At 39.5% G+C, this 12,865-nt stretch overlaps 1 protein-coding gene across 1 annotated transcript in view; it reads left to right on the top strand.

Annotated features, from left to right (window-relative positions):
* vav2 (vav 2 guanine nucleotide exchange factor) overlaps positions 1 to 12,865 on the top strand; it is a gene marked incomplete at its 5' end in the record, with an annotated part of 112,434 nt that overhangs the window by 78,926 nt on the left and 20,643 nt on the right. The window contains 3 exons of the mRNA XM_083890029.1: positions 4,931 to 4,999; positions 11,043 to 11,148; positions 11,991 to 12,089. Coding sequence (XP_083746155.1) covers positions 4,931 to 4,999; positions 11,043 to 11,148; positions 11,991 to 12,089 — 274 coding nt within the window. The remainder of the gene's footprint in view (positions 1 to 4,930; positions 5,000 to 11,042; positions 11,149 to 11,990; positions 12,090 to 12,865) is intronic.

Genomic DNA, 12,865 nt, shown 5'->3' with positions numbered 1-12,865 from the left:
ACAGTATGTGCAGATTTAAAGAGAGAAAAGTTGAAACTCTGCTGCACTGAGAACTTTCCAGCAGGTGAAACTGTAAGTGTTAGATGTTAGGATTAAGTCCATGGAGCATGCACAGTCGTCACCAAAGCTTTGGTTTGTTATAGTCTTTGTGATCGAAGCCCGTACGCTTTGTCGTTACCTATTTGTCAGCCCTGCTACCATAGACTACACTTCTGTCCACCTGTTAACAACAGTCAGACACGTCCATAGTTATCCTGGATATACATATCCTGGATCCTCTGAGTGGTTCGTCTGCTTCAGGCTTCACCGTCGTGAACAAAGACGTGGAAAATAAGACCCGAGGTCTGAGGCTGTGTGATTGAGCATGAACAGGTCAGCGCTGCTATTAAACACAGCATTTACACAACGTGGATGTTCACTGACCTCAGGTGACCTTTGTAAAGGTGACTGTGCTCAGGGCAAAGGTCAGAGCAGACAAACGTCCACGGAGCTCACACACACACACGCACACACACACACACACGCTGCCCTGCAGGTCCATTCATGAAGGCATCACGACTTTTCAAGGTTATGATTTTGACGTTAGATTGTTATAAAGAGTTTAGCTGATAATAAGAACATTATTCTGTTTCCTTTAATTAAATAAAACTGAATGTGAAATTCTCACGTAGAGACAAATGAGCTAAAATCAAGGTCACATTAGAAAAGATAAAATTCAGAATTGGATGAATCAGAATATGTTAATCAAAGACATGAAGGAGGGAAAGATTACATTAAAACATCAAACAAAAGTCCATGGAAATCAGAAAAAATGTAGGTGTTTTTTTGTGTGAAAAAAGTGGAGAAACAGCAATAGCTTTAAGAAAATACTCAGATTCTGTGTTTAATGCCTGAACCTGGGCTGAGAGTCTGAGGGTGAAGAGCTGCAGGAAGCAAAGTGAGCACAGGAAACAGCAGGAATGTGAAGAACAACAGGAAATTCTTCTTCTTCAGTCTGACTATTGAACGTTTATCAGGAGAAATGACCTGAAATCTTACTGTCAGGACTTAACGACAGCACAGGAAATCCTGAGGAGAGACACACACACAAACACACACACACATACACACACACACACACACACACACACAGATTGACCTGTCGTTGTAATGAATCAGGTTAAAGACGTTCACCTGCTGGATCATTGAGTGCTCGTGTTAAATCTCAGTGAAATGTTATCATCGACGTTGTGTTGACCAACATTGATCTGGACACTGACGTCTGTTCACTGTGGTCCACGTCTGTCACAGTGTCTGTGTTTCTTCTGTTTGTTCACAGCAGCGTCCTCTTCATATATACATGAATACAAATGGGAGAGGATCTTTGTCTCTTTGACAGACTTAACTCTGAGCGTCAGTGACAGGGTTTTTCTCTCCTCTCTGATCCTCTTTGTGTCCTGACCTCGTCTTCTCGTCTCTTTGTGTTGACGACACTGAACCGTCTGTCTGTGTGTCTCACAGCTCATGTCCTCTTATGTCCTCTTCACTGTCCTCAGTCTCAGTGTCACAGAGTGTGAGAGACGTCGTCTCACAGCTCATGTCCTCTTATGTCCTCTCGTCTTCACTGTCCTCAGCTCAGTGTCAGGTCACAGAGTGTGAGAGACGTCGTCTCAGAGACAAAGAGCAGATCAGACGGACGTTCACATAAAACAGAGGAAATCATGTGATTTGAATGAGTTTGAACTCTGGGAAACTCACAGCATCTGGAACATGAACAGCTCTACTGTCAAATAGTGTCACTGTGAGGGTGAATGGATGAATGTGTGAATGCAAACCTATAGTGTGAAGCAATTTAAAACCTGTAAAATTAATACAGACCATAATTATGTCATAATTATTTGACTGACAAATGCACCAAGTAAATAATGATACACATTTTTAATAATACAAACCAGTTGGTGTGATTTTTACACTTCTTAAATGTGAATATTTCCTGGATTATTTGCCCATTAAACAAAGAAATCATTCAAACATTGTATAAATGTCATTATTAATGAACTAAATGAATAAATCAAACGCACACAGGAAGTTTCATGTTGACTGCATTAAGCTCCGCCCACTCACACCACTGAGTGTCTTCACACACACACACACACACACACGTTAGTGTGCCATGGTCACATGACTCCTCCTCACTTTAATTCATGCAGACTGAACACGGAGAGCGTGAGATAATTTCACACGTAAACGCTGTGACAATCATTTACTCGTGCCAAGAAAAGAGAGAGAGGCTTTTAGAGGATGTTACACACACACACACACACACACACACCATGTGTGCGATGATAGTGCAGGAGAGGGAGGAGCAGGTTTATAGACAGACTGGAGCTGCAGAGATTTATCGAGCTGAGAGGAAACGAGGCCGAGCTCTGGGAAACGTGAAAGTGCATCTACACACTAACATCTACACACTAACATCTACACACTAACATCTACACTCTAACATCATCTACACACTAACATCTACACACTAACATCTACTAACATCTACACACTAACATCTACTAACATCTACACACTAACATCTACACACTAACATCTACACTCTAACATCATCTACACACTAACATCTACACACTAACATCTACTAACATCTACACACTAACATCTACTAACATCTACACACTAACATCTACACACTAACATCTACACACTAACATCTACACACTAACATCTACACACTAACATACCAACATCTACACACTAACATCTACACACTAACATACCAACATCTACACACTAACATCTACACGCTAACATGTACACGCTAACATCTACACACTAACATCTACAGACCAACATCTACACACCAACATCTACACACTAACATCTACACACCAACATCTACACGCTAACATCTACACGCTTACATCTACACGCTAACATCTACACGCTTACATCTACACGCTAACATCTACACGCTAACATCTACACGCTAACATCTACACATTAACATCTACACACCAACATCTACACGCTAACATCTACACACTAACATCTACGCGCTAACATCTGCACGCTAACATCTACACACTAACATCTGCACGCTAACATCCACACGCTAACATCCACACGCTAACATCCACACGCAAACATCCACACGCTAACATCCACACGCAAACATCCACACGCTAACATCCACACGCTAACATCTACACGCTAACATCCACACGCTAACATCCACACACTAACATCTACACGCTAACATCCACACGCTAACATCCACACGCTAACATCCACACGCTAACATCCACACGCTAACATCCACACACTAACATCCGCACGCTAACATCTACACGCTAACATCCACACGCTCACATCCACACGCTAACATCCACACGCTAACATCCACACACTAACATCTGCACGCTAACATCTACACACTAACATCTACACACTAACATCTACACACTAACATCTGCACGGTAAACATCTACACACTAACATCTACACACTAACATCTTCACTGTTGTTCTGCTGTTCCACTAAAGCCAATCAATGAGCTCCAATCACTGAGGCTCTGAACAACAACAACAACAACAGCAACAGTTCCCTTCACACCAACGTCAGCAGACAAGAAGAAGAAGAAGTTTGACTTTATCTTGAGAAAAGGCAGCAGAGTGAGGAGGTGAAGTCAGGACTAAGAGAGGACATGTGTGTCATTAACCTTTATTTAAGGCTCATTGAGATTTAAAGGATATTCACAGTCACGTCCTGGTTTTCAATAATCTGTCAGTCAGAGACACACAGATGTACCAGAGTTTAGAGGAGGTCTGTTGATCACTGATATGATGTTTTCTCATTGAAACAAACACTAACTACGACATTTAAGAAGCTGAAAAATCAATAAATGTGAAAAGACAAAAACATAAAAATAATCAGTTGTAGTTTAATAAACAAGACGTCAGAAATACTTTATTGATTCATGGGGAAAATGAGGTTATAAAAATAAATCATATTATGAGGACTTTGTTAATCAGATGTGTAACACACACACACACACACACACACACACACACACACACACACACACACACACAGGAGACGTGTCATCAGAGGAGACCTGATGAAATTATCATCACACTAAAATTACACCTGGTGGCGCCGTTACAGGCGAGTGTGTAATTAAAGTCAGGCCTGTGAGACTCCATGAATAACTTCTAATATAAAGCTCTTTTCATTGGAGGGCGGAGTCAGCTGTGGGAGCGTTACTGCCCCCTAGAGGAAAGTCCCTCTGCTGCGCTCTCCTTATTATTTTTAATATCAAACTCCTGAAGCTGCACAAGTTTCACTTAACTTACACAAGTTAAAGGTGCATTATGTAAATTATTAATAAGTGTGTGTGTGTGTGTGTGTGTGTGTGTTTTAAAGCTGTAGTGTGAGAGTTTTTTTTCAGCTCCACATGACATTATTGAGATTCTTCATGAAAGACGGTGATGACGTCATAGATGCGATGTTTCTGTGGTTTGTTGACAGTTAGAGCTGTGGCCCACTGGTGGCCGTGGGAGGTATCGCCGCTGTGCCTTAGAATTAGCTAAAACATTCCGACATTTATTCAATGAATTAAAATATGTTTTATATAAATGGAATTGACTGGTAACGCTATCTATCTATCTATCTATCTATCTATCTATCTATCTATCTATCTATCTATCTATCTATCTATCTATCTATCTATCTATCTATCTATCTATCTATCTATCTATCTATCTATCTATCTATCTATCCATCATGTTGATGTTGTGTTGACTCTGTTGATTCAGTTTCTCTGTTGTGATGAAATGTTTCCTGTTGTTGTTCAGTAGATGAACACAGTGACAAAGTGACTGAGGTTTCCTTGAACTGTCCTCTGCTCACTCACTCACTGTGTGTGTGTGTGTGTGTGTTTCAGGCCCTTTCCATCCGAGGACACTGCTGTAAATGAAGATGACGTCTATCGAAGCCTTGAGGAACTGGCAGAGTGAGTTTACACTAACACACACACACACTCTGCTTTTATGCTGCTTCATTACAGACAAACATTCACCATAAAACACAGGTGATGAACCCAGCCACACACACACACACACACACACACACACACACACACACACACAGCTCGCGTGTTTCCTGAGTTTCAGGTAAAAGTACAAACGAGTGAAAGTGAAACTGAGATTTGTTAAATGTGAGTAAGTGCATCATCAGATCATCAGAGTGTGGATGGCAGGCGTTACCATAGCAACAGCTGCCACCTGCACGAGCAGCCTCTCACATCAACAGTCACCTGTTTACATCAGATGATACAGTTTCACCGTGTCAATCATCTCAATCACTTCAGAGATCGTCAGGAAACATTCAGATTTAGATCAGCTCAGAAAGAGTCCTCCATATTTAGAGTGTGTGAGAATCTTTGTGTTGTTGTAAATCTGGCATTTCATCAGGGTTTTAAGTGACTTTCTGTATTAAAAATAAGTGCGTTAATGAAGTTCTGTTAATGTGAACAAATGAAACCTGGTGCTCAGGAAACACCTGTGGTGATGTCTGAAAATAAACCGCGATTGTCACCTCTTTCAATTTCCTGTAACGGCCTAATCACATCAGCGCAGAGGCCCGGGCGGCTCTGCCCGTGGTTACCATGGCGACAGCAGCTCTGCTGCCTGAGTGCGTGGCCTGGAGACGATGGTCCAGGCTTTTCTTTGGCGTGAAATGATGGTGGAGGCGTGTGCGGAGCGAGCGGCGGCGCTGACAGCAGCCGCGCGCTCAGATTAATGGAAGGATTGTTAGTTAACTGCTCTGAGACCAGAGTCATTCATCATCACCACAGAGATAGAGACACTGTAGACGCCTGCTGAATACATCATCATCATCATCATCATCATCATCATCGGTCTGTGTGCAGAGCAGCAGCAGGTTAATGCTGGATTATCCACACATGCAGCGCACACTGCAGTCAGATTACAGTGAGACTCAGGAGGTGTTTGCACAGAAAGTGAGGTGAGGTCAAAGGTCAAAGGTGACGCAGATGATCGATCAGGTTCTCTGCTGCTGTGTCAGGTTATTTTTCTAATTCTACAAGTTATAACCAAACGTATAAAAACTACTGTATTTAACCATCAAGAGTAAAGAACAAAACCTTCTTTTTACTTTATATCTGGACTTTAATCATCACTTTTTAATGAAGAATTTGTAGTTTGTTAATGTCTGACTTCAGACGTGATGATTTAATTTAGTCTCGAGGAAACGGAGGAAAACAAAAACAATACATTCACAAAAAAACAAGAAAACAACATATATATATATATTCACAGATAAATACATCAAATAAACCACTTGTTTTATGGGTTTTAACTTAACAAAAGCAACACAGCAAAAGCAAGGTAAAACAATCATTATAGAAATATATTTGTTAATGTCTCCATTGAGGAACCCTAACCCTATGTATATATTTGTATATATATATATATATATATGTATATATATATACACACACACATATTGATGTAGTTATTCACTGTGAAATACAAACAGCTGACTCGGAGTTCCTTCAATATTGCCTGTTTGCAAAAATGGAACCAAACAAAAATGCAGCTCAGAGCTTAAAACTCAGTGAACCAGAATAATCTGAAAGATGAATGAAGTCATAATGTTAACGTGCTCACGGGAACTAAATGTGAAGAGTTTATGAAGTGTCCTCCTCTCTGTGACCTGTGAAGGTTACACATGGTCGGTTATTAGCGAGCGAGTGAATCCCTCTGCTCGCGACCTTTCAGATGAAGAGTTTGTTTTAGATGAAGAGTTTATGAACGGTCCTCATCTCTGTGACCTGTGAAGGCATCATCATGTCCTTCTGTGTGACCTGTGAAGGTATCATCATGTCCTTCTGTGTGACCTGTGAAGGTATCATCATGTCCTTCTGTGTGACCTGTGAAGGCATCATCATGTCCTTCTGTGTGACCTGTGAAGGCATCATCATGTCCTTCTGTGTGACCTGTGAAGGCATCATCATGTCCTTCTGTGTGACCTGTGAAGGCATCATCATGTCCTTCTGTGTGACCTGTGAAAGTATCATCATGTCCTTCTGTGTGACCTGTGAAGGTAACGTGGTCGGTTGTTAGTGAGTGAATTATGGATGAAGAGTCTGTAAATATGAAGAGTTTAATATAGATGAAGAGTTTATGAATCGTCTTCTTCTTCTCTCTGTGACCTGTGAAGGTATCATGTCCTTCTGTGTGACCTGTGAAGGTAACACGTGGTCAGTTGTTAGCGAGCGAGTGAATCCCTCTGCTCGTGACCTTTCACCATGAACACGTTTGCAGTTAGTTTCCATTAACGAGGATAAAGATAATTGATTCATCAGCAGCTTCAGTGTCTAATAGAGCAGGACACAGTCAGCTCTCAAAGTCTTATTCATTAGCCTGAAATATTGATGCTCACATGATTAACGATGAACACATGACTGAGCTGCTGAGCACGGGGAAAAGAGACCACAGTCGCAGTCATCATTTCTTTTAAGAGGGAGGATAAAAGACGACAGCATGTTCGTTATAAAACATCTGAAATGTTTAGTGTGAGAAAATAAAGCTGCTCAAAATATTACAGCCAACAATAAAGAATCAATAAAAGGGCATCATTAAGTTTAGTGCAGAGACGACAGACGACTCTAACAGCTGCGCTCGCGACAAATCCATGGAAATTGGATTTTGAGGTGAGATTTAGACGCAGGATCAGGTCAGCGAGCAAACGTTAAACGGGACAATTTGTTCAGCGGCTAAAGATCGATGAGCGTCGTTTCACTGGTTCTGACAAAGAACCGGTGAACGTGTGAATCTGTGAGGACGGAGTGAGGATCAGGAGCTGCTGCACGGCCACGGTTTAACTGTTTTAGAGGTCACTTACCTTATACAAGGTCATCATAGATGAGGTTAAATATTTAAATAATTAAATATCGTAAAGAGGAAAAGCTGAGTCATGTTTCAGGAGGTTTGTTTGTTTAGTTTAAAGGTTTTAAAGGACTGTCAGGATCAATACTAATATCACATTACAAAACATTATAAGCAGTCTCACATCTTCACTGCGATGATGATGATAATAATAAGAAGAAGAATGTCACACTTTCATGTACAAAAGGGCTTTTAAGATAAAAAAATAATCAATGAAAAACAGAATAAGATCATAAAACAGAAATGTCAAGGCCACATTAAGATCAATGACAATACTGAAAAAAGATCACACTGAAACTTGAGATTAAATCACAGTTAATTCAGTTACTAACCCATAATATTAACAACAAAACAAATATGGACGTTTAACAACGTGAACGTTAGGATAAAAAACAGTGAGATTCTCTCACTTAATATTTAAATAAAATCAATATAAACCAGTTCTCATCACCTTTATTAAGATGAGATTTATTAAGTCAACGTTGTGTGAGGGAGAGAGAGGACAGTTTATCTGTAAATAAACAGGATATGTAGATAGTGTGTATGTGTGTGTGTGTGTGTGTGTGCACAGTATAAAGGTCAGTGTGGGTGTAATTGAGGTCAGGTGAGTTAATGACAAACCTTCCTCAGCACTTCCTCCTCCTCCTCCTCCTCCTCCGTCTCGGTGTTGCCGTGTCACCACAGGGATAAACTCCTGAGTGAGTCCAGTCCGTCTGTAACGACTCCGCCCCAGAGTTGACAAAGCATGAAATGGGAGTGGATTAGAAACAGTAGTGTTTTTCCGCCGTGGTGTCGCTCCATTAATCCCTGAAGCAGGTTGACATTAAACATCAATATCTCAGTTTGTCGCTGATGAAAACACGATTGTTCCAACACTCGCCGTCGTTTAATCACAGCTTTTTCATATGAAACGATGATGAAACAATGATGAAACAATGATGAAACGATGATGTACAATGAATACTTAATGATATGAAAGCTTTGCAAACTGTGAACTGGCCTAAAAATCGTTAAACGGTGTTTCAAACTGTTATTTTGATTTGAAAATGGAGGCAGTTCTTTATGAAGTTCTTTAATAAAAGTTAATTTAATGTTTATGCTCCTCAACTTAAACCAGAGCTGATGAGAAAACGTCTTCTCAAGACAAACCATCTCATCTTTGCTTTCTTTATTTCAAAGCCCTTTTAAAATGCAGTAATTAACAGTTAATAATCCACTTAAAATACCTTATAAGATACTTACAAATAAAACTAAGTGTTCATAAATGTATAATTAACACATTTCTATGACTTTGTTTAAACACTGACTCAGTGGTAAAACAGCATTATATGTATATAGTATGATAATGATAATGAATTATGTAAAATGTTATGGTTAATTATTATTGTGTGAATTCTGTGGATTTAGACGACGACGATGGCAGCGGTCAAAGGAAATTCATTAAATGAAAAGCAGAGAATTAGAGAAAAAAAAAGGAAAATATCAACATGCAAATAACTGAGGATTTTAATTAAAATGAAATGTTGGGACAAAGAGATGGAAACGATCACAGAGTGAAGTGAAGAGGGATTAACACAAACACTAGACAATTAAGATAAAGACGATTAGAGACGAGTGAAGAAGGAGGTTTAGATGAAATGAACATAGAAAGATCAGTGATGAGACTCAAACAGACGAGGATCAATTCATTCAAATTAATGAATTAATAAAAAGATCACAAGGATCAGCAGGTAAACAGTGATGATGATTCTTTAGACCTCAGGTCAAACTTTATTATATATTATATTATTATACATGACATGTCTATGGCGCTTTTTTATAAATCCAAATCACTTAAGACCTCACCACACTTTTCTGTCGCTGAGAGATTAAAGGAGAATGAAAGGTAACATCTGCTCCTGCAGAGGTCAGAGGTCAAAGGTCAGAGACACGACGACGTTCTCCTCTTTTTCTTTATTTAATTCATGAAGAAAGAAGAACCTCATGTTTGACACGGAACTCAAACGCCTCAATTAACACTTCAGACACAGCTTCTATAGTTCATCACACGCACACGTTTGTAGTCATGTGACGTCACGTTTGTAGTCGTGTGATGTCACGTTTGTAGTCGTGCGATGTCACGTTTGTAGTCGTGCGATGTCACGTTTGTAGTCGTGCGATGTCACGTTTGTAGTCGTGTGATGTCACAGCAGGAGAAAAATCCATAATATTCACATAATAATATTTATTCTGAGGATTGTAAAATGAAGGATCTTAGATTTTTAAGTCTGAATTATTTTACTTTTCTCTTTATCTGTCAAACCTTATTTTAATGAAGGTGACAGTGCAGTTTTTGGGGGTGTGGCCTCTTTCAAACTGCATAGAAGATGTAAATGAGTCGGATCATAAAGTAAAGAATATTAGCTCCTCATGTCTGTTGCTAAATCAAAGTTAATCTTCCTTCAGTGTGACAGAAACTCAACATTACAGCAGCAAAACAACCAGAGTTAATGGAGTTCAGTGAAATCATTTTTAAAGTGTGTCTCTTTTATTCCTTTACTCTCATCGGTGATTTCACTGTGTTTCTGACTTTAAAACTCTCGGCTTATTAAAGACATCGATGTGGGAACGCAGCCACACTTTGGTTTTCCTGCTCCTCAGGAGACTTCTGTGTATGCCTTTAGCCAACAATAACGGATTTTACATAAAGCAGTGTTAGCAGCAGCTTAAGCAGCAGCATAAGCAGCAGCATTAGCAGCAGCAGCAGCATAAGCAGCAGCAGCATAAGCAGCAGTGTCAGTGTCAGTGGTCTCTCCCTGTAGACGTCACACTCTGCTCTGTTGGCTACTTTTCTAATTAAAGGTCAGTTTCCTCTCTAGGTTCCAAAGACACATAAACTCATTAGAGGTGAATGTCACTCACTAACGTTTACACTCAGCAGAGGTTTGTGAACGTGTGAGCGCTGATGATGATGATGATGCTGCTGCTGCTTCATCAAACTCCTGCTACATAATGAGTGAACAAACATAAGAGTCGACGTATGGTTATTGTGTCACTGGTCTAACGTGTGTGTGTTTTTTGTGCGTGTGTGTGTGTCGTCCCCAGTGAACATGACCTGGGCGAGGACGACATCTACGACTGTGTGCCGTGTGATGACGATGGTGACGACATCTATGAAGACATCATTAAGGTGGAAGTACGACAACCCATGGTGAGACCACAAGCCCCGCCCCCTTTATATATACTGTATATCTCTAAAAAACAATTACACATAATCACATAATGAAGTTTTCCACTTTTGTCCACTCGGTGTTTTTTATTTATATGTACTATGAGAAAATACATGTACTTTAAGTTACTTTAAAGATGTGAAAACCTGTAAAATCACTCGTGTTGGACACAAAGATTGTGTTTGATGCAGTGTTGAAAAAAACAAAATCAATGGAGAGAAAAGGTTTAAAGAATTCTTCTTCTCCTCTTTTTAAAGGAGAAAAGTCACAAATCCTTTTTACTCACAAATTCATCCCATAATAACCTGAAAATGTACACAATATAAAACATGTTTAATGTCATTTATGTCTTTCTAACAGGAAATTAGATTTGTGTTTTGATATGACAGGGTTTTCATAATAAAGTGAAATGATTTAGTTTTAATTTGAAACATTTCACATTATTATTATGTCATAATGATTTATTTATTGACACTAATTACTGTCAGTAAATGAATGAGCGTTAGTTTGGTTTAGTGTGAACAAAAGTTTTTATATAAAATAGAATAACATGAAATAAACGAGTGATAAAAGTTGATTCTTCTTCTTCATGCTGCAGATCAGATACATGCAGGTGAGTGATGATGATGATGATTCTGTTTATAATATAAATATATATATTTAACAAAGGTCAGACATTTTAAATCATCTAATGATAACAATCAGAAGTAAAACCAGTTTTACAACAGTACAAATAATCGAGTTTGTCTTATCGTTAATAATCCTGAATAATCCAGTGTGTGACTTCATGCAGATTAATAACACGTTTGTGTCGTCGCTGTAGAAAATGGGAATGACTGAAGACGACAAGAGGAACTGTTGTTTGGTCGAGATCCAAGAAACTGAAGCAAAGTATTACAAGACGTTAGAAGACGTCGAGAAGGTGAGACGACGAGTTTCCTTCTGTTTCTTCTTCTTCTTCTGTGGTGTGTGGTGTGTCTGTGGGAGGAGTCACAGCAGGATGATGCAGTGGGAGGAGTCACATCAGGATAATGCAGTGGGAGGAGTCACAGCAGGATAATGTCAGTTATCAGCAGATTGATTTAAGAGCTCAAATGTCAGAGGAGACGATCGATGAGGTTATTATTGGCTCCTGAAGATACGCTGACACACACACACACACACAGTGTTTTTGGACGTTGTCCAGCGCTTTAATACATGAGAGTTGTTCCATTAAAGTCATAAACATGTCATGTTTGTGTTTGTGCAGCAGCTTCACGTTCATCACAGTCTGCTCATGTTTTCATGTTTTCATGTTTTCATCCACACGTCTTTTTGAGGACACTGACTGAATCATCCCAGATGTTTCCGTAGTTTCTTCTTGTGTTTTTCAGTCAGATTCAAAGTGAATTGAATGTGTTTTCTATTTAAATAAGAAAGTAGACGATGAGATGAAGCCTCGGCCTCTTTCTGTCTCTGTGTGTTAATGAACCATCGTCAGAATCACATCACATCACTTTCTCTCCTGACACATTTTCATTCGTGCCACAAATCAGACTCTGGACTAATTTCATTAAAGTAAATGTGAGTTGTGCGTTTCCCACTTCACATCGACACGAGACTGAGAGCGAGAATAAATAACCTCTGTGTGATCCGAGGACTCGTTAGGCTTAATTGAGCTGGGATTAATATAAAGGCCGTCATCTCTTTGTTGATGCT

This window comes from Microchirus variegatus, assembly GCF_963457635.1.
Source record: "Microchirus variegatus genome assembly, chromosome: 1".
Classification (NCBI taxonomy): Eukaryota; Metazoa; Chordata; class Actinopteri; order Pleuronectiformes; family Soleidae; genus Microchirus; species Microchirus variegatus.
The sequence above is the reverse complement of the archived record's forward strand: the minus strand, read 5'-3'. Positions and strand labels throughout refer to the sequence as shown.